The sequence below is a fragment of the Opisthorchis viverrini genome (genome assembly GCF_000715545.1).
Source record: "Opisthorchis viverrini unplaced genomic scaffold opera_v5_314, whole genome shotgun sequence".
NCBI classification, from domain to species: domain Eukaryota; kingdom Metazoa; phylum Platyhelminthes; class Trematoda; order Opisthorchiida; family Opisthorchiidae; genus Opisthorchis; species Opisthorchis viverrini.
The window spans coordinates 40310-62661 of NW_008751973.1; the positions used below are offsets into that span (position 1 = coordinate 40310).

The following is a 22352-nucleotide window of genomic DNA, read 5'->3' on the forward strand; positions in this document are numbered from 1 at the left end:
ACCGGTGGGCTGAATACTTTGAACAACAAATGTCTTGGCCACCAGCCGGCACTCATCTAGAGCCCACAGGTGAAGTAGAACCGTGGACAGTGAACGTGGAACCACCTACGGCCTCAGAGGTTTACGTCTGCGTATGTTCTCTCAAGCGCCACCGGGCTCCTGGTCCAGATGATCTCCCACCCGCATTGTTCAGTCAGTGCTTGTCTGGTCTGATTGCATGCATTTGGGAAAAGGAGTCTGTTCCAGATAACCAGGGAGAATTGGTGATAGTGCCACTTTGTCCATCATCCATAGGGAGATCAGCTTGACCCCGGTAACGAGACTGTTTGCGTCACTGGTGCTTCGTCGCCTTACGGTGGCTCGTCGACCACTGACTCGAAAGTAGCAAGCGGGATTCCGACCCGGTACGGGTCAGGTGCGTCACGTATAAGCTACCCACAATTCTAGTACTCCTGGATTTCCAAGGTGCATTGGATCTGGTTGACCGGTCCGTTATTCTTGGCTCGCTTGCCCACCAAGGAATGCCCCGGAAGTTCGTACACATAATAAACTCCTTGTATTCTCAGACTTTCAGGCGTGCGACAGTGTACGGTGAGTTCTCCGAAAGCACAGCGGTGTCCTTCATCGATGCTCATTCTCTTCATTCCCGTTTAACTTCGAGATCGATGAAATCATGAGACGAACGCTGGAAGCTCTTCCTAAAAACCCTGGTGTTCAAACAGCCTGTGACGAAAACCTTGTCGGCCTGAAATATGTAGACGATGTCGTTCTCATTTTCGAAGATGAGAAGGCGCAAGTGTATTTGGATGAGATCACCAAAGTCATTCCATCCTTTGGTATGCACTTTGCACCCACAAGGTGTAAGGTGATATTGGACATGCAGTCGCTAAATCCACCACTTACATTCCAGGGAGAGACACTGGAAATTGTGGAGCGTTTCACGTACCTTGGCAGCTGTATTAGTTCTGATTGTACTGTGACAGATGAGGCCGATGCACGAATCTGCATGGCCCGGGGTACGTTTGTCAATTTGAGACACTTATGGCGTCAAAATGGTGTATTCCTGAATCTCAGGGGACGTGTGTATCAAGCTACAGTGCGGGCTGTTTTGTTTTATGCCCGTGACGCTTGATCTGTTCGAGCAATGGAACTGAGACGTCTTCACATGTCCCACAACCGTTGTCTCAGAACCATAGCTCGTGTGGGTTGGTGTCGGCGATACAATAACGAGGCACTCAGAAAGCGAGTTTTCGGTTGTACAACAGGTGCTTTTATGGAAGAATGGGTCCAGCACCAGAAGCTGCGTTGGTTGAGACATGTGTTGCGCATGCCGAACCACCGTTTGCCGAAGAGAGTACTGTTTTCCGTGCCCAACTCAGAGTTGCGGAAGCAGAGAGGTGGCTAACCCTTGACCTGGCAGAGGGGTATGAAGGACATTACGAAACGGTTGGATGCTGTCGGTGCTTCCAGGATGGGAAACAATTGATACCCACTACGCTCCGTTGGAGACGCTGCAAGATATGACTGTCATCCGATGTCAGTGGCGTTCTTGTTGTCAGTTTCTACCCAGATTGTCTGAATGAGTATCGGAATGAATGTACTAAACTAGCACCAAGTCCTTTCCCCGTCCACCTTTATTCTTTTCTTCACAACAAGGCTTCCAAATAACTCACAATAAAAATGATAAATCAAATAAATCATGGCAGCGAAGCATCGGTGTTGAACACTCATGTCCTGTTGTGGATAACGATGCTGATATGCTGCACATTTCTTCAGCTAAGTTTGTAGCTGTGATAGTTTCATGCACCGAGGATAAAAAAAATAAGGGCATGAGAGCTGAGCACTGCAGGCGACGTCTCCATCTGATGAAACGCTGAGGGAAGAGGGCTCTACGATGCTAATGGCATATGAGTTACGTGGCCTGACCAGCGTAATCTGTGAAGTGTGATCGGCTGATCTATCGAAGAAGAGTGACCCTTCTCGAAATCCATGTAGCGTACTATAGCGTTGTTGTTCTGAGGTTCCTACCACACCTGCGCAATGCTTCAGAGACACCGATGAACAGTCACATGGCGGGTACCCTGGAAGATCTTCCGAACGCCACTTCTCCGATCCATTAAGTAGGACATATCGGGTCGTGGCATTGCGCATTCTACCTTTGAAAGTCAAGCTGATGTCACATCGGACCCTCAAATGTCTTAGGTTCGCAAACCGTGCCCTGGCCTTCTAATTTCGGTAAATAATTTATGCTCTCACCAGTTAGCCGGAAATTATGCAGTCGCCAAGGTAAACGAACTTATCCACCATATCGATCGCTTCTCTTGAGGGCATGAGTTTAGGGTTTGATTCCACCCAATCTTACAACAGCACTTTACAGATGCGAAGCGCATACCGAAGTGTTGAGCAGAATAATTTATAGGATCTCGCATTTCTAAGGGTTTGATACAAAAAGAGCAATGCCATCGGCGTAATCAACTTCTGTGAGTGAACGTCCCCGGTAGTATTTCGATCCACGAGGTGTTAGAGCCAGGTGAAGACTCGAGCAGCACATAGAAATAGAATTGGTGACAGTTGACACTCTTGCCTGACAACTGCATGTGAAGTTAGGTGTGGTAAAGCAAACAGATGCGCGTACTTGCACAATGCCGTGATCTGAGCCAAGTGTTGTTGTACCAAATGGACGGCAAACTTGTATCGAAGCTTTCCACCTGTAGCTAAGTGCCATACGGTCTGATTTGCAGTTGTTAGCCTCCAGGTAACACGGTGTGAGGGTTTGTACTGGCTGGAAGCACGTATTTAGCATATAACTGAAGGAGTCGATCCACATTATCGGTTTGGTGAGCATCAGCCCCGAGTCGATTGCCGAGATGAGTCTCTTCACGACTTAGTTGCCCGATATGGACATTCATATTACCTGCCCGAATCACGGTATCTGTAATGGGAATAGGATATCTACGCACTGGAGGTGATAGATATGATTCACGAGCGCCACTGGCTGCACAAATGGGACATTTCTGCCAGCGTCATTAACCGTCGATGATATGAGTATTTGGGTCCCCATCCAGGGAGGCAGCAGTTGCCCACCCGACTAGGATACTGCCAGGTTGCCCAAGACTAGAGGGAAGTCGAGTGGCAGAGATCGGATTCAAACCACGGACCTTCCGGTCAGTAAATTCGCGCTCTAACCGCTTAGTCCATCTCGCCCCGCTGACTGAAGTTAGCTGAACCAATCTCGATGGAAGCTGTCTTTTTCAGCCTCAGAGCCGCCGCCTGTCGGAGCATGTCACGACAAAATCCGTTTACCACGTCGTCATGCATTGGTCTTCACCGAACCAGTCAACCTAAGATCGGAAAGACGACTATTTAAGGGAATATGGTCCAGCAAAGAGCACTTCGCCCTGGGGCTAGGAGCCACTCCCGCACTACGGACATCACGAACCATTTTATCATAACCACCAGACACCTGAAGAGTGAAGTCTGGGTTCGTCTGGAGCAGGTGTGTGACCAAACTGGAGAGACAACACGTCGATCGGAACAGAATAAAGTCTGTGCAAGGGCTACCTGTTGCCTAGTTTGACACAGTGTATGGAAGTTGAAGGCAACACTGTGGATTAGATCCTTTGGATTTAATAGGGCGTTTGTCTTATTTTACTGGATACAGAGCAGCGGTTAGGTGGTTGATGACCAAATGTATCAGAATGATTTGAGTGAGGGACGTGTGGGGAAGAGTCAGTGAACGAACAGCTATAAGAACAAATGGTACTTCTCGGTTACATAGACCGAAGGAAGTTGGGTTAAGGTACCACACCTTGAGCTTTTGACTGAAAGGTCTGACCCACAGGACAGTGGGATAATGTAGCGTTTTGTTCGGGGACCCTTCCACTAGTCTCTGAGTCAAAATTCTGAACTGCAAGACAGTGCTTGTTAGGGTTTTCTTGGGAAACCCTCCCCGGAGCCAATGACTCACCACTCTGACCCGCTTGGCTGTATGCGTCTCTTACGTATTGGGTAAGCCTACCGTTGGGTTATCATAGTGTGAAGTTTTTAGGGCCGACGTTTTCCAACCCGTCGTTCTTCGGAACAAGGCAGCATCACTGCTTCCACAAATATGGACACGCTGGTCGCCCGAAGGAAACTTCTTACTACCCTTACACTCTTGTCATAAAGGATAGCACGAGCAGTACAGCTAGATTTTTAGTGATATCCAGCGAGCTGTGGAGTAACTGGTAACCTAAAAGGGTGAAATAGCCGCACGATTTTTCGTCGACACTTCAGCGTCAGTCAATTTAACTTGGTGCGCCATCCCGATACCTGGCTGTGGCCTAATAGGCGGTTCTCCGAACCACGCGCCCGTGTCGAGACGGTAAAATAGTGTTAATAATATGGCCGTAATAACCTCCGGTGTTCGGCCGGAGAAATCACGATTATGAAAGTGATACGGTTACCCTCACACAGGACAAATTTTCTAATGGTCGGACATTGGTAACATTTTTCTGTGCGTTCTTGGAGGGCTTTCAGCAACCTTATAAGTAATGTTCCGTCTAAGATGTGCTTCTTATTCTGAACGGCCACTTAGCCATACATTGATATGTATGTATAACGTAAGATCCAGGAAACGGAACTTCTGCTTGACGAGCGCTTTTACGTCAGGCGCTATTCATATGCACCATTGTAGTTCCATAGTCCGGTAACGTGGTCTACTTTGTGCTTACAAGCTTCTCTGTTTGCCGTCTTATTCCAGCATCGTTATCCACCTATCGCAGAATTGGACAAACTGGCGACTAGGTTTGGTCAAGACGTAGGCACCCTTCGGATTTGGTTCTACAACCGGCGTGCAAACAATCCAAAACGTTGAGGTGTGCTTATCAAACACATTGTCCGAAGTCAACTGTTTGACTGCAATCTTTTCGTGCCGCGACCGCACATATGTATGCATTTTTAATTGCGAAGAAATTAGGAGCGACTGTGGAGTAAATGTATTTATCTCTATGTGGTGATTTTGCTTGTTTCCGAGACACTATCATTCAAATTTTTGGTTAATGACAACTTCATACTACTTGTTGCGTGTTTTCGTCTCCCCTGGTACTGAAAAATGGTTCCGCGCAGATATAAGAATTCGAATCGTAGAGGTAATAGGAAGATGATTGTATGGAAATTCGAGTATTGTTTACGGGTAGCACTCAGTGAGGGTAGCATTATGTCGGGAAGCGGGAATTCATTGGTGCTGGTTACAGCCTTGGAAGCACAGACCTGTTTGTTCAAGCATAATTTGTATTGACCTAGGAAAGAAATCTATAGGGTTTTCAACAACGCTCTCTGCTCTCGCAGATGGGCAGTGTGATAGGTAGCCAACCATGCTAGGAGTTGAGGACAACTTCTACACAGTATACAATCGACCATATACTGAGCTTGAGAGAGCTCAGTGGCTAAGGCATGAACTTACTGACCGGAAGGTTTGCGGTTCGAGCACAATATCTGTTCGCGATTGCTCCTGCCTTGGGCTGGGCGACCTGGCAGTATCTCATCCCCGTGCCCCCGGGTGACACGGCAGCTAGGCCTCAAAAGGGTGTTACGGCTGAGCGATTATTATAATCCTAAAATCGGTTGTACACCTCTACGGCGAACTCAAAAGTCGGTACTGTGAGAGCGGTATTCGTAAATGGTGTTGTGCAGGTCGTTAAGATATCAGCAATCAGCTTCCTATGGTCCCGGCAAATCCAGTTAGAGTTACATCCGGTTTTGGACGGTGGAGGCGTTTTCGATCTCTCAGAGCAACGAGCTCATCATGTCGAGGTAATGTGGAAATATCGTGCTCTTGCAAACTGATCCAAGGATCAACTAACACCCCGAGAACATCAAAGAGTTCAGGATACGGTTTTGTTTACCGTATATTACTAAAATAACAAACTGATAAGCGAAGAGGCATGTAAACCGGGATAAGAAAAATTTACAAGTCACCATGCAGAGTTTGGCAAAGCTTGGTTGTAGTGGCGCGTACTTCACAAAATAAGACTGATCAAACAAATTCGTGAATCAATAGGCTATGATCTGTGTGCTGGGCATGCCGGCTCCGGTTTTACCAAAAGGCGCACCTGAAAGATAAAAATGTAAGCGTGAAACACAGGTGAAGCAAACATTGAGGCGCTAGTTCATGGAAGAAATACATGACTAGGCCGAGTTGTTAGTATGATATACCTCGATTGGAACCTACCGATAGTCTGGCCAATTGAAAGTGATGTAGCTAACGTACTTCAGCCTTAGCGGGCTTATTCTCAGTCTATGGTTGGCTAAATGAATGTTGTTTCTCTGGCTAAGAACTCTGCAACTGGTATCGATCTCACTGAAAATAGAAACATTTAGTTGTCAGGCAAACCGGATAAGCGACAGATTAGACCAGAACTAGTAAAGACTACCTTCCTGGGTATCATGACTTATGTTAGCGAGATGACATCAGAAATTAGGCGTGCTTCGGCTGTACGCCGAGTGCGCTTCACCAACGACCGCTAACATGATGAAAGTTCATGCTGGTGTCATGATGCCCCAATACGTTTGGATGTGAGGCACGCTGAGGCGATCAAATCACTGATGATTACTGCAGAGCTCTCAATGGATAAGGCGACATACCAACTCGGTTTGTATGTCGATACTTACGACAATTTTGGACCAAGGAGAGCAACAAAGTGCCGGCGACGAGTTTACGGATATTTTGAGGTTGGGTTCACTGGATGTTAGTGTGCGAGAAAAAGCACTAGTGGGTTGACATGCACTACTGCTACTACGGAAGCAGGTCTTGGACTGACGTGCAACAGTGGCAGGCCAGGAGGGTCCCAGAAAAGTTCACGTCTATCCAAGTCGTATAATACGCTTGGTGACTGCCCAAGGATTACTGGCCGGACCTAATACCGCGAATAACAACCGTTCGACATCGTCCTCATCAAGAGTCCGAGAAAATGTGAAGACCAAACCAACCGTGTTCCATCGTATTACAATCATTCCAACCCTACTAAAGTGAGGATGTAAATGTGCCTTTACCCTGTGATGTTACGCTATACCTGTGTGCAGAGACTGCATACGTACACATCGGTGATCCGAAATTTAGATCGATGAGCCCACCAAAAATCAATTCCAAATAGTGTGTAGCAACAGCGCGGCTTCCATAAACAGTATTCATAAAATGATGCTTGCGTGTTGATAACCAGTTCAATAAAATATTGAACGAAAAGCGACGCCTAACAAACCGCGTTAAGTTCATCTGCGCCGAATTACCGACGGGACAAGATACCACCCCAACAGTAGGCTTTCTCGGAAGGACTTAAACCAACTAAAGGTGTCCTAAATGTAAACAGGGTAGGGGGTAGCGAAAAGGGTCACTGACTTACCATCCAATATACATCTGGCATAGGTTCTGATTAGATGTGGCTTCCCGAATCAAATAATCCACTTGGTTCGGTACATTCATTGGCTGTTCACACTCTGTTCCATTCAGCTTTTGGCGTATCTTATCCACTACTGCACGGGCTTTCGCATTTTCTAGTGTTATTGGAGAAGCTAGAGTGAGAGGTGAGAACGATACGTTAACATTAAAGACAGGCTTGTGAGACTCTCTAACCAGTACCGCGTCCAGGCAGACATAAAAACAGCCATCAGAGGCTGACGGCATTTCACTTACGCGAGCACACCGTACACAAACCTACCTTCTGTCTCATTGTAGGCATCCTCTTCGTTCAATGGTTTAGCGGAGAATATAAAGCCTTGCAGACCTTTGGAATTGAAAAGGGTGTTACACAGTAATTAGAAAAGAGTTATTCCCCAAAGAATTTGCACTCTGACTAAGGAACGACGGCGTAAGTGCGTGAATTGCGCATATACGTTGAAGGCATATTTATATGGATAAGGATCAGCAACCTTCATGTCATTGGAAGGGACGTTCAGGTGTCAACTTGTTGACTCATTCGGACTATGGTCCAGGTGCTGATGAGTAGTCTTTGCCTGACACTCGGAACTTGTTACGTTGACGAGATGAATGTGATGCTCCCGGTTGCGAGACACGTTCAGCCAACCAGTGATGCATACGAACTGGAAAAATAACCAACTTTCGCCATTCATAGTGTGGTGTGTTGGGTATATTCTCCATAAGATCAACAGAAAATACAGAAACCTCCGTTGCTGTCACAGTTCGGCGCTAAATTAATCTCCTGGAGGGCTGCTTACTCTGGTGAGGCAGCAGGGCAATCATACAGATCTGTCGCTGGGCCCTAATTACAACCCGCTACTAGAAACGACACTTCACCGCAGCAGAAATCATCTGCAGGTGACAATGCGCCGGTGCTTAGTCGTTTACGAATATTAAACGCTTCCCCACCTGTAAATCAGACCGATAAATACAAACACTTCTTAATAGGAGTGGTGATGAAGCAGGTGGATGCTAGTTAGCAAGGTCAGTCGTTGAAACCTGTCATATCTACAGGAAAATGTAGCCGACCCTGTGCCATACGACAAAAGACAGTTTACAACAGTTTCAACTCACCTTGGCGCTCCACGACCTGTCCAGCTTCTGTTTGTTTGCGCAGGCGTCTTGCTATAGAACATAAACAAAAGCGTCAGTGAGCATTTGACTCAGAGGGTGACACAAGCAACATGCATCGGTAGAGCCTTTCGCACCAGATTAGCAGAGGGAATAGTTTTTTCTTACTGACACCCTGAACAGTCAGGCACACTAAATGACAAGTGATGAAATCCCCGAGCGCTCGAACTAGGTTTCCAGCATAGTGTCCTTTACAAACATGGCAAATCGTTTGGTATAAGCATCTTATGTTGAAACTTGTAATGTCATCTTCCTATTAGGACAACCAATGGTTGTTCCCACAAATCTGAACGCTACTAGGGTATATCTGCCTCGCGTGTGTTAAGAGAGGCTTTTGGTCGACCGGAGACAAGTAAAGGTAAAGATGATTCTGGCTGTGCACAATATTGTTGCATGAATAACAAACCTGTTTCATAACATCCAAACCACGGTCCATTGCAAAGATGATGTCGCCAATGGTTGATCCGATGGGGATCGCGCAAGGATACACTGTCAGGATGATTTGGATTGGTGAAGACACGTCTGGGTGATGTTGACCGCCGGGTCGGAGGATGCGGCAGGTGGTTTTGCTGCTGGTGGTACGCTTGATACTCATAACCATGATGCTGCGCGTTCGGTGGGGCTAGGCCTCCAGTACGATCTGCCGGTCGACGAGCTGTTGTGGTCTGTAAATTAAATGTCAGCAGGTTAGTAGGAGATCCACAGTCTGATATGAGGAAAAAAAGAATGTGAGAGTTAAATTGTCACACGAGCCAAGTGGTCTAGGATAACGGTTCTAACGGGGAATCAGGAAGCTCATTGGAGAAGCCGATAAGACATCTGTTCTGTACATTGTGAACTCGTAAACTACCAGTACACTTGTCTAAGAGACCTGCCAATTTGAGACAAAGTGATAAAGTAAAAGTTGGAGAGCGAGGAAAGTGATCATAAGCACTGATAAGCAAGTGGAGCCGACAAACCCCATGTCGATTCGCTTACACATAATAAAAATAGATATTCAGCTGCAACACCCTTCCTGTGCCTAGCTGCCATGCCACCCGAAGGGGACACCGGGGCTGAGATAGTTCCGCGGTGCCCAAGTATAGACAGAAACAACCAAGGCGCAGAGGTTGGATACGAACCACGGATCTTCTGGTCAGTAAATTTGAGCTAAGCACCGAGCCATCTCGAGCTCCTCATGCATAATAAAAAAGGTGAAACCGTATCACGGCAGCTGATATTGCATAATAGAAAGGCTTGGACAAGGCGTAAGGGCATTCTCAAGTAAAGACCAGAATGCGCACTAAGTTTCGGGGTTGTAAAAGCACTCTACTTACTTGATGTTGACGGTATGGATGCTCAGGTTGTTTCGGATGGCCCTTCGGTTGTTGATTAGCCCCCATCATATTGGCGCCTCCATTCATCATCGGCTGACCCGGTGCCATGACTTCATTCGTGGTCGGCTGACCTCCAATAGTTCCAGCCATCGAAGCTCCATCGTCGAGTTTGTTATCCATTTGATTAAAGTCTTTGCGGTTTTCAAGAATAACCCACTGCAGAAGTGGATCGTGAATGAAAGCTTCGAGAACAGCAAGAAGGCTCTCTCGATCATTTCGCATTAGAGACATTACCATCTCACAAGTTTGTCTGTATACACCATCAATTCCAATGACCTAAATACAAAACGCAATACACCAATGAGCCGCCGCATGACAGTTAGGTGTGAAAAACAACTGAAAGAAAGGCGATGATAACTGAACAAGGGCTCCCAGCAGAATAACTAACCAGTAGTGTTCATACAACAGCGCGTTCCCTTGGCAACTTACTTCCATAGCTGTAATTATCATGCGCGTCAAACGGAAAGGGACTTTCTCGGGGAATTTCTCACGCATCATCGCCACTTCAAAGCAATCGCCGAAATCGATGTGTACAACCTTCCCTGTTTCACGTGATAACATAATATTGGACGGATGTCTGTGAAAAGACCAAAAGGTTAGGCACTCCGGTGAGAGCACGTAGTCACAGAGATACATAACAGGATGAATGTGAGCAACCATAACAATTTAAGTGGGATTAGGGGAAAACACTGGGTAAAACCTTGTCATTCTTTCATATGCAACGCACACAACTAAACACGAAGACGAATGGTAGATTCCCTTGCAGAAACGGGTCGCAACCCACTACCTAGTAGCTAATTCACTCAGTTTTTCTTTTGCCAGCAAGACGACAAAGTGGTTGCGGCAGTGTCTTAGCTAACATTCGGGGACCTATGGGATTACACATATCTCCCCAGCTTAGTTACTTGAATTAACCCAAATGACACTTCCAACTCTGTACGCAGGCAAAGGATAAATCTGAGGACTTTGGGCCCATTGTTACGGCACATCCTGCTCGGTAATATGACATAGGCCAGAGTTCCTGGTAGGGTGAAGTGATCACATTAAGTGGCACAGTCATTAAGCTAAAAAAACAAGGTTGAACGGGTATCATTTGGACAAGCCGCATACAAAGATCACACGCTACGGGAAAACAGAAGGACGACCGCAAAACAATCTATCTTCAAGCTTCAACGTGGTTGCTTTAAGTAGGGATTATGAGTAAAAGTATCACATACCGATCTCCAAGACCGAGGATGTATCCCACCATGGACATTGTAGCCATCGATCGGACAAAGTTCGTTCTGCGTTCAAACCAGGCCTGAAAAAGAAAATAGTCAACAAATAAAATAAAAAAACAGTAATACCTGTAGCTTGGTTGGTTGTAACATGACAGAATAAAAGGGTACACTTATATGGAAAGCGTTCAGCAGGTAACTGAATCTCTATATCATGGCATGAATTGAAAAAAAACTAAACTTACATCGACACATTGTGTCCGTTTACATTGAGAACTCAGATTTCGACATTTAGTTGCTGTTTTGGCCTATCATCTAAGAGTGTGACCAGTTGTACCAGTTCACTCACAAATAACTGCCATGACTGCTTTATAGCATAGTTGGCTAGGTAGGAAAGACAATCATAAGACCAGGTAGTTAGTGCAGCCTTCGATCTGTCAGCCACTGATTGCAACTAATCGGTAAATATACCATCACTACGACATGTGCTTCTTCAATGAGGAAGTGAAGTTCACGTCCAACAGATAGCTTACAATAGGCTGCCAAGTTCAAATATCACTTTTGAACAGAAATATTCCAAGAGCCAATTGAAACATTGGTTACGTGAGCAGACCCACGCCATTATTCCGTTCTTAACCAGTTACGTCATTGAGCCTCAGACTGCCAATACCTGCTTTCAGACAGCCTTTTAGACCCGGTTGTTTTGTTAAATGCCTATCTGTTCTGCGACTAATAATGTTTAGTGATTTTGGGATGACAACATGCTGTCACACAGACAGGACTTAATAAATTTATTTATCCTATGCGGAGGTCACGCCCAGGTTGCATAAAAATGACACACAGTAGCCCAATGAGAATGAACCGACAGGATATACTTTACCTCAGAACTGTGACTCTTTAACCATAGGATATTGGCCAGGTCCCTTCCAGAAGAGTCACGGAGTCCAGCTTCAAATATCTCCGTTTTTTGTATCACATTGAGCCGATCGAAGTCACGGGCCAGTCGAATCATTTCTCGGTTTTCTTTGTTCAATATGGTCTGTGTTTTTTCACGATAGTCACGAATGAGGCTGTGCAGAGTGTCGCTGTTCGGAACCCAACCAATAAGGCCCGTATTGGTTGACAGTGGTATTACAGACATCCGTTGAATGCTGGACAAGTATCAGAAGGCAGAGAAATTCAGTATGTTACAGGGTTGAACCTTGTTGCGAAAACAAGGTGCCCTATTCGAGGAGCTCAAAATCCAAGTAACCCGCCGTAAAAACTCAGTAGAGCCCACATCAATTTACTTAGGCTAGTGGAAAAAACACATCAGTCCCATGCAACACGCCGGTTCTCGAAAACATTGTAGCACAGGTCATAGTGAAAGGAAGAAGGCCTTCGCTGCGGAGTTATTCGTTAGAAGATACCAACTGAACAGTTACAGACTAGTAGACAGGAAAGCAAAACTCTCATACGCATCCTGTTTACAAAAACTGGATATCCATATTCTCCTTGAAAGCGTCTTCTTGAGCTTTCCTGGATATTCATTGACTGTTGTTCAAATCCAAGCAAATGCTATAAAGCGACTACACAAACTCCGTAATAGATCTCACTTTTCAAGAGACGCAAAGCGGATTAACGGGAGGACTACTACTCGAATGTCCTCCCATCAGTAGCATCACCGTTAAAATAGTAAGAAACAATTGTGCAGACCTCTACAGTAAATACAACTCCACTCGTCTAACAATTATTCACAACGAAAACAGCGGTCAGAAGAAAAAAGCATCAGCAAACTGTCAGAAAAACTTGTGATAAATGTGATGAACACGTGTTCGTTACAGATCGGCCGATACAGTAGTTCAGTTCAGTTCATTCATCGGTAGATGAATGATGAGAAACGAAGTCAACCAACCCCTTTTCAGGTTGCATGGCTGGCCCAGTCGCAGCTCCAGCGGTCCTGTAACTAAAATAAGAATGACGATCCTCGTGGAGTCCAAAGTAAACTGTCAATCAAATTGGATAGTGCTTGTCTGGATAGATTGAAGTGCAGTTGCAAACTTCCAAACTGTAAAATACGAGTGGCGATTACTATTGCCTGGTGACTCGTGCCGAGAGTAATGCAATCCAAACGAATAATGAAAGAGGACGAAGCGTATACAAACTGACGTTAAGTTGCGCCTCAGCGTTTCAGAATTGTTCATAAGCAGCGTGTTGACAAGCCCGAAGAATTGCATCACCCGTTCGTCTTGGCGTGTATCCTCGTGACCTTTTAGAAGAAAAACGTACTGATGGCCATCCGATCCTGAGAATGGAAGAAGCCGATGCAAGGAGTGTTGTTTCACATGCACACAAAACAAATCCAATAGAAAAACACTTAAGAGCTTCTGAATTCTCTTGCACGGAAAAATTCGAACATTGAGATAAGTTTCCGAATAGGTGTTTCATCAAAGGTCAGAAAGTATACATTTCGACTCAATTGTGATCACACGGCATTTCTCGCCTCAAAAAATACCAAAGTGATTCGGATGATGATCGGTAGACTGCATGGACCCGATTTTCGACCTTCTCATTTCAAAGAGACCGCTGATGCCAGTGTAGATTCAGGCATATTCAGAAACAAATATCGACTACAGAACGAGCTCATTGATCCCTGTACTGAGAGATAATCGATATCATCTGAGCTATAATGTTTAAGGAGGACATTTTCAAGACACGAATAGCTTTCACAAGCGCTTCGTCGAAGATGGCCAACCACGTAGCAACAGGTCCAACTTCAACCGCGCTGAAACGTCGGAAAGCGCCGTGTGGCTTCTCCATACAGTCGATTTATACGCGTAACATTCTGAACGGGAGTTGGGCTACATTCGGCTCATGGGCGGCTCGACCAGCTCACACCCGAAGACAGTGTATCAAAATCTCATCACAGCTGCCTAGTACATGACGCATGGGTTAGCATAAGCTGGCTCGGGAAAAACTCACTAACTAACAATCATGTACCAGTGGGATATGTGAAATGTGAAAGGATAATTCCAAAATAAGGAAAAAAGCTGCGGATTGGTGCCCGCTTTTCGGCAAGGGACAATATAAATTTACCTGATTATCTACAGAATCCCTCCCCTGTACAGAAGCTTCCCTGGATGAAGACCAGTCAGGAAGAACGGCCCAATTAGCTTTTGGTGAGCGTGTCTAATACCCGGTGTTCAAGTTAATAAACGATAAACCAGAATTTTCCGATGACAGTATGCTGAACCACCTAGGTTGGTCCATCGTCATAAGACTACCAACAAAACGGTCAACTCATTGCGCAGACCGCATGTTGTGATCATACTAGCGTTTTATCACTGAACAGGAGTGATTGAAAGCGCACTCACAACCCAAGCCTAGTTCTGTTGGACTTATCTAAGTCCATTATCACCAACGACGACTACTTCACAAAATATCACTATTTCCAGTCACCTATGCTCCAACTTAAGCCCTCGCCGGATACGACAAAAATACGGAGTAGTCTTGCTTCAAATATCCGTACAGCCTAAGTGAGCGGCTCGATTGATACTGTCAGCAGTCGGTAATAGAATTTCCACCCTCGGACTTTTGACAGACAGCATGGGATGTACTAGCCGAAAAAAGGTGAACGACTTTAGTTTTACTTGGAATCAATGTGGGAGAATGTCGTAAAACGCTCAAGACAGTATAACTGGAATGTCCCAACTAAGGAAGCATACATGAAGACAGAAATAACCACACTGAAAAGCGCAGCGCAACCGGTGTAGAAAGTTAACGAAGGAACATGACGAAACAAGTGTGATTTGGATACCGCGGAACTTTAAAATATCGCAACAATGGCTCACCCAATACGGTCAATTTCCGTGGATGCTGCTTCGATGTCATCAGGGTAAGACAATTTTTGATGCCAGCAATTCGAACCAAAGGTCGGTTGGGTTCATAGCTTCCGGGAACTGCTAGCTCCCAATCTTTTCTGTATTCGTGCAAGCGAGGTGAGGCTACCACAAGCTCAAGAGTAGGCATGTTGTTCATTTGTTTGGTGAACTAAACGAACGAGACAAAAAAAAAGCCGATGACATTCGCAATGTAATATCAATGGAGATACGCTTCAGTCTATTATCTTAAACAGGTATAATCATGCAACAAGTAAGTTATCTCCCAGCAGTAGAGAGGTATATAAAATCTGTCCGGAATCTGATCTTTAAGGGAGAAACAGGTGCAAAGCACGACTTCATTTTTCAATGTGAGTTCAACAAGCTTTTGAGAGGATATGATCCAGTAAGCACCATCATCGCATCAGATTAAGGCAATCATGTCTAAATCGTAGATTGGACGCTTGGGTACAGAGGATAACCTGAACTGCCTCGCTGAGATTTAGACAGATTTTCGCAGTTTCGGAACTGTCGATCAAAACAAGGCCTGGTAACCCGTAGGTACTGTTCAAAACTCGTCATCTTTGGTGTTTTTCTAACCTGTCTTGATGGCCGCACGAAATCGTTGTCAAGTTGGTAGTGACTCACACCAGACCGAAACAGTCACGCAGTTGGTTGCGAATGAACACGCATGCAACAGTTACACGTAGTCCGATTTTATGGAATACACTACGTCCTATGATCATACCTCCTTTGGTCAGTGAGAGAGAGAGTTGTCCTAGGGAAAACAAAACCGATCCGTTTTGCTTGAAAAGATTATTTTTAAGAGCGCACTCCAGTAAATTGAAGAAATGCCTAGCTAACCTAACTAAGCTCTCAGGATGACATTCAGTTAAAACCAAAAGATTTACCTATACTTGGTGCTCCAAATAAATTAGTTTGATATGCGGTTAGGCTGTGGACGGTCATGGTGAAGTATAGGAATATGAATAGAACTTTCAGGAACACGTCTTTGGGCAGTGAGTGGGAGAACCGAATAGCAATCAAAAGGTGATGTGACTGTCGGTGAAAGGAAGTTCGACGGTAGTATTCATAAGAGGTCTTTCAGACAGTGATCGATCTGGAGTGAAATTAAGCTAAAAATCCGACAAACACGCCACTGGTTTAAGCACTCACGTACCTGTCTATACAAAGTGTAGTAACCTTCCCAGGCTTGCTGTAACACGATTTTGCTGGAATTTCGTTCGTATGTCTCGCAACAGAAGCGACAATTTCTCAAATCATTCCCATGTTCCTGTAGAAAAGCGGATTCATGTGCCGTCTCATGGCCCCGGTCCATCATAAGGTGCAACGGATAGAGAATGCGGAACATTTTCATAATATCCTTCTCTCCAAAGTAAACGCGACTGGCGTCCTCTAATGCCTCCGACCACATCTCAACCCAAGTAATCGAAAGGCGTATTAGTTCTTCATTCAGCTGTAGAGAACATGAGCAAAATTGAAGTTTCATATACTGGTAGAACACTGATTCATTTAGAAAGCAAGTCAGTTAGAAATAACAAGAGTTTTTACGCATGATATACTTCTGTTGATAAGTAGAACAAACTTGATTTAAGGGGCAATGTTTGAGGCCTAACAGCTGATAACTGAAGCTGGGTCACGCATAAGTTTGCCAAACTGACCTGACAGAGAATGGTCGATAGCCTATAGGGCGAGTGTTTTCCCAACTAACAGATCGATAATACCCTTCTCTTTGGTTTTCGATTGCCTCATAGTTGATACAATTCCAGTGGACTAAGCTTGCAAACGAATAGCCCAAAAATTCTTCGTTTCCGAAATACTAGTGTTTTTATAAATGACCCGATTGATGATGGTTTCATATTCTGATGATGGAATACGAAATACAATCATTCAGCGGTGATGTCCTTCCAATACAGCATGCTTTTACCCTACCAATGGGCTGTTCAGGTGTAGACAAGACAAACTGACAATTCAGTGGACTCGAACCGCCTCCCTACTGTAAAGGTGCAACTTAACCTGCGTTTCAGTTTAGTTTTTCGAACACAACAGCAATAATTGGACCGTGCTCATGAAACACCAAAGTAAAACCATTGAGACACGATCAATACAGTGGGTTCCAGCTAAAGGATTGCTTTTCTTCTCTGGGTTATAAGGTAGGGACCGATTATCGGTCGTGACGGTTCAAAGCACGTGTGTTAATCCCCTGATGGCAGCATACAGTCTTTACCGGGGTGTGGAGTTGGAAGGGGGAACAGACCCAGATACCCGAATGCCATCGGGAGCGCGTCACAACTTATCTCCACCAGAGGGCTTGCTACTGAATAGAAGAGGACGGGTCGGGAAGATGGTGTCCTGACATTAGAGACACTTTCGCAAAACACTATAGCGTGCGAGTTCATCTCCCAGCAACTATTTACTACAAAAGTCCAAGTAAATAGGCTGCACCAGTTGAATCACTATATACTTTGCGGATGGGACGCACACACCGAATCATGCAGCAAACCCACCAACTTTATTTAATACTGCTTGACGGCAGACATTAAATCAAACATACTACGGGTGCTCGGGCTATATTAACCAGAAGCAGAACAGCACCAGAATCCTTTGTGCGCAATATAGTGGGTTATCCAACACAATATAGGCCAGTAATTATAAGATGGTTGAGGCTAGGGCCGTAACGGCGGTTTCTTAACCGCCATTACTACGATCCTCTAATAGAAGCTGGAGACAGAAGGGTTATACCCAGAAGTGGTTTGACTAAATATCGTAAACTGTGTATGGGCTTGTCAATTAGCAACCAAATTCAGTCGAACAACTGCACTGTAATGTAGTGGTCTCTTATCACGCACACTATTATTGTTTTAGGTTTTGAACAATGGGACGAAGTCAATGGTAGAGTTCCACAGATATTGTCGGTTACATTCTTCGAAAGAGATCAAGTCAACATGGGAATTTCCACCAACCAGAGTAGGTTATCGAAGCCCCTCCGGGATGCACCAACATGAGTACTACAGTTACCTACGGCAGATGCCACGAATTGGTCCGATTCCATATCTCTGATTTGGTCAAGTGGTTTTCCTAATAAAACACCCAAATTATGGCGAATAACCAAGCTTGCAGAGGACTTATAATAAAACATGACGGACTAGGTTCCTATTTAGTTATCTTGTGATTAAAACTGCCCTAACTGTATCCCTGACAACACCCTGATTATCGATACAGATGAAAAGATCAAAAGGATATACATAATGGGGAGACTACGAGTGCGTTATACTTTAAGGAGGTATCCAAACCCGTTGCGCATTGAAATCAACAGGCACCGAAGCCAATGAAAACTTACCAGAAAAGCCTCCGATACCAAGCGCGGACTATGTTCCTCCATGCTGTAGAGAATACGATTGGCATTGTAGCGTCTACGATCCGAGCCACCCGATTTGAAAGCCAACACAAGAGAATATACCAAAGATTGCGGGTAGCTTTTCCCAACGGCAATAAGCATGTCAATGATAATGCTGGCCACGTATTCGCGAGGTGTATCGATACGGGCCAGGAGTTGTTGTACCACTAAAAGCCAATTAGACAGGCGAATCTTGGCTAGACCTTCACGTATGACTTCGCGAATTTCAACCAAATGGCCGAACTTGAACAGGAGATCGATAAGCCGTAGGCTGTCCTGTGAGATTAAGGCAGAAAAATAAACAGTAACTGATACCATCACGAGTAGTACGTCCATGAAGAGCGCAAAATTTGACAGGGATACACCGAAAACCAAATAAGAACATGTATCTGGATATCTCGAATATCGTGCCAAGTTAAACATGAGGCGACATCGTACAAGACATTCAGATGCTTGAAAAAATCATAAACGAGGGATTCAGTTGGCTTCTAGGCGAGTCTCCTGTCAAAACCAAATTGATAAGCAAGTGAGTGTATTTTTCGAAATCTGTCCAATTCGTGTTCAAGTAGAACATAAGGTTGACGGAAACTCGGGGACTGCACCTACCTGATGAGCTCCAAGAAGAACAAAGCCGGTTGTGAGCTGTCGAAGAGCAATCTTATGAGTAGTGTATTACACCTATACAAACAAGAGTCTCTTTTTCAATCGCAATTGAAACATCTAAGCAATAAAGGAGGATGCTTGCGATTACCTAGTCAACTGACTGAGGCGCAATAAATGTAACCTTACCAATCACGCGGCCGATTTAAGCTCAATGGCACTGAAAGTCACCAAAAACGACAAAGGGAATCTAGAAATGACACAACACAAGTAACAAGAACTCCTGCCATCTAATTTAGTTGCGGGTGGTTTGGGTAACCGCTGGTTAACCATGAAGCAGAAACCCATCCATTCAGAAAAGCCGCTAGTGGGAGCAGGAAACGTCTGTAAGCATCAAGCAGCAGGCTTTTGAGTTAGCAAAGGTCGTATACAAATTCGTTAGGTCTCAGAAGCCAACGGAAAAGATATTCCAATTGCACACACTCACCTGCAAGTTGGCCGATGGCGACAAGCTGATAGAATTCACAAATCCACGAACAGACGGTGCCGCGTGCAATTCCATACAGAACTGTAGTTTTTTCTTTGCGTGCCACAAGTCAACTATGCCCTGAGACGACGGAGACAGGTTCCCCACAGAAGTAACTGCCGGTGAGTTAGGTTTAGACAATGAATGTGATCCCGGGGACGTCGAACCAGCCTGAGGCGAGAATATCAAATGTTAAACACAGATAATAGGTTTCAATGAATTAATGACGTCTTATTGGGTAATCTGGAAACCTAGCTCAACGTATTTAGGTGCCCTCAACAGTCCGAAGCAGTATTACTGACTTCAGTGAAATCAACAGACACAGCCGAGCTGTAGGCAGTGAGTGAGTGATTCGAACTTTGACCAGGTGCATCTTAACGAAATATGGGATAGTTTCGTGATCCGAAGTAGCTGTACGGATCTGGAAACATTCTTGGGAGAACCAAGGATGATCTACTTAACGAGGTGATGCAGCAGTCAGCCTATTGACCTTAAAGAAAACCGAGATAATACGGGATAAATGGGTACAAGGACGTCTCGACAGGGCGTCCGTTCTTTGAAGAGTTCCAAAAAAGGAAGAAGAGAACGATTGTAGGTAGTAAGTTCGAAATGAGCTCACTTTATTCAAGTCCATTTCAGCACGTTCGATACGCGCTTTAAGAGTATCTAGATGTTGAAAGACAGCGTAGTTCGCCATGGCCCACGAATGCCAAGCAGCGCGATTGCCTGGAGCGTGATTGGTCGCCACATCGTAACAAAGAATGACAAACCCTTGATGTTCGTCCCATGTCTGTGGTACATTCACTCCACCTCCGTCCATCGCTGTCGAACCAGTAGCCGTATTACCGGGTGCCTTCCGAGCTTGATCCGACTCGGATATTTGTATGCCAGACCTCGCTGCACGTAAAGGTTGAGCCGAAGGTGTCTCTGGCCCACGGATCGTGGAAGTTTGACTCCTGGACAACTTTGTAGCGGTAGCAACTGATGCCTGAAGTCCCCCTGTGCCGGGCGAATAACCTTGAGTTGAATTGGATGCTGATCCATCAGAACTGTAAGTTCCGGGAGGACATCGAGCGTATAACTCGGAATACCATGATCCGAGCCTCAGGCAACACCTACAGGTGAAAACACAAAACAATCGTCCTTATATGGTCCATCACAAATAGCGCAGAGAAAACTCGACAGCTCATAGATAATAGTAACTTCCACGGGCGCTGTGGATTCGTTTTTTTTTTCAAGGAGCTATTTGTGTGGGCATAAAAGCATCAGTGCCATTGTGATTAGGAACTGCTATTATTTCCCCTTCAATTTTCGGACAGAAACGGTATAGCTTCTAAGGTCCCTTGGACGTCAGTTCCCATCTACCAAATAAACATGAAGATACGCAATTCAATAAAATCTCACTGTTCTCATAGAGTCAGAGCCTCACTCTGCAACAGTCGACGTTTGAACGGTAATGTAAACTCAGTCGACTGTACCTTGCTATCATCTACCTAATCGTTTTATTCCATAGTGAAACCCAAATCCAATGACTTCATACATCAACTTCTTGGTTACTTCTTGCACCATGACTCTCGTTTTCAGAGTGGAATTTGAGCCTATACGCATCAGTTTACCTGTCCATCTGTCTATCTCCCACCGCTTGACGATTTTCAGTCTAGAATCATGCTCGTCCGAAATAAGAGAATACCAGTCACCCAATGACAATGGCACGACTCATTTGTTTTCCCAATAAAAAGCTGACTGAGCTTTATATCGTCGGCGATTTTAATGTTCACAAGCTTGGCTGGCTAACTCCCACTGCATACACAAACGCAACAAGTAGTGAAGTGGAACCCTTTGAGATCAGGATTCAGGATTCCAGATCCTCTTTCTAAATGGACAGTGATGAACCCTATGCTTCGTCCTAACCTGTCCCTCATCATATTCAGTTGACGCATCTGCATCCATCGGCTATTACGATCACAACCTTATTACTTGTTGTCGTTGCCCTACCTATCACGTCGTGTCTTGTGGCGCTACTCACCTGTTGATCAGGACGGTGTGCAACTTCGGCTCATAACCTGGGACCGCTGCATATCCAATGATCCTACTGAAAATCTCACAACTGTTCTTATGGACGGAATGGGCCAGTTTACGCCCCACATTTCTAAACCCGGCAAATGTTCAGCTTCGCAGTGGCTTGATTGTCCTTATCTCGATGATATTAGGATGAATGAGTGAATGTATAAATGCTGCCCTTCCCGCCTCTTCTTCATCTCGTCTGGACTATGCTGCTGCTAGCAGTCCTTATATTGCCATCACCGTCTGTCAGTCGCAAGACTGATTGATCAGTTGTCAAATGAAACTACCGGAAATCGATACTTCTGAAATCCTGCAAAAGCGGTCAGGCAGAATTTCGCTTCTTCCTTTCGCCTTTCTATTCTCGTCTTCAGTGGAGTCCTGAACCAGCTCTCCCAAGAGCGAAATATTAGCCCAATTATTCTTGTAAATATCAGTAACAGCCGTGGTCTATCCTGCTACCCCAAGCTACTTTCAAACAAGACTGTTCACCAAAATCTGTTATCTCTTTACATTTAATAGCTTTCGAGTCTAGATGGTATTCACTTATTTTGTTCCGTGCTCTGAAACTTGTCTCAATTATATCCCGCTTTTGTCCTTTTTCCCATCTTCCGGTGCAGTCCCGTCCGTCTGGAAAATGTTCTTTTTATTCCCTGTTGCCAAAGGTGATGACCTATATGAACAGAACTACTGTCCCATCTTTATCCCCGTTT

At 45.0% G+C, this 22352-nt stretch overlaps 1 protein-coding gene across 1 annotated transcript in view; it reads right to left on the reverse strand.

Annotated features, from left to right (window-relative positions):
• Positions 1-3363: 3363 nt before the first annotated feature.
• Positions 3364-22352, reverse strand: part of T265_09902 (hypothetical protein) — a gene marked incomplete at both ends in the record, with an annotated part of 61211 nt that continues 42222 nt past the window's right edge. Inside the window, 15 exons of the mRNA XM_009176113.1 lie at positions 3364-3604; positions 7380-7548; positions 7695-7760; positions 8528-8578; positions 8991-9249; positions 9901-10236; positions 10390-10537; positions 11178-11260; positions 12058-12328; positions 13326-13461; positions 15008-15206; positions 16215-16511; positions 18396-18728; positions 19540-19749; positions 20198-20693. Coding sequence (XP_009174377.1) covers positions 3364-3604; positions 7380-7548; positions 7695-7760; positions 8528-8578; positions 8991-9249; positions 9901-10236; positions 10390-10537; positions 11178-11260; positions 12058-12328; positions 13326-13461; positions 15008-15206; positions 16215-16511; positions 18396-18728; positions 19540-19749; positions 20198-20693 — 3295 coding nt within the window. The remainder of the gene's footprint in view (positions 3605-7379; positions 7549-7694; positions 7761-8527; positions 8579-8990; positions 9250-9900; positions 10237-10389; positions 10538-11177; positions 11261-12057; positions 12329-13325; positions 13462-15007; positions 15207-16214; positions 16512-18395; positions 18729-19539; positions 19750-20197; positions 20694-22352) is intronic.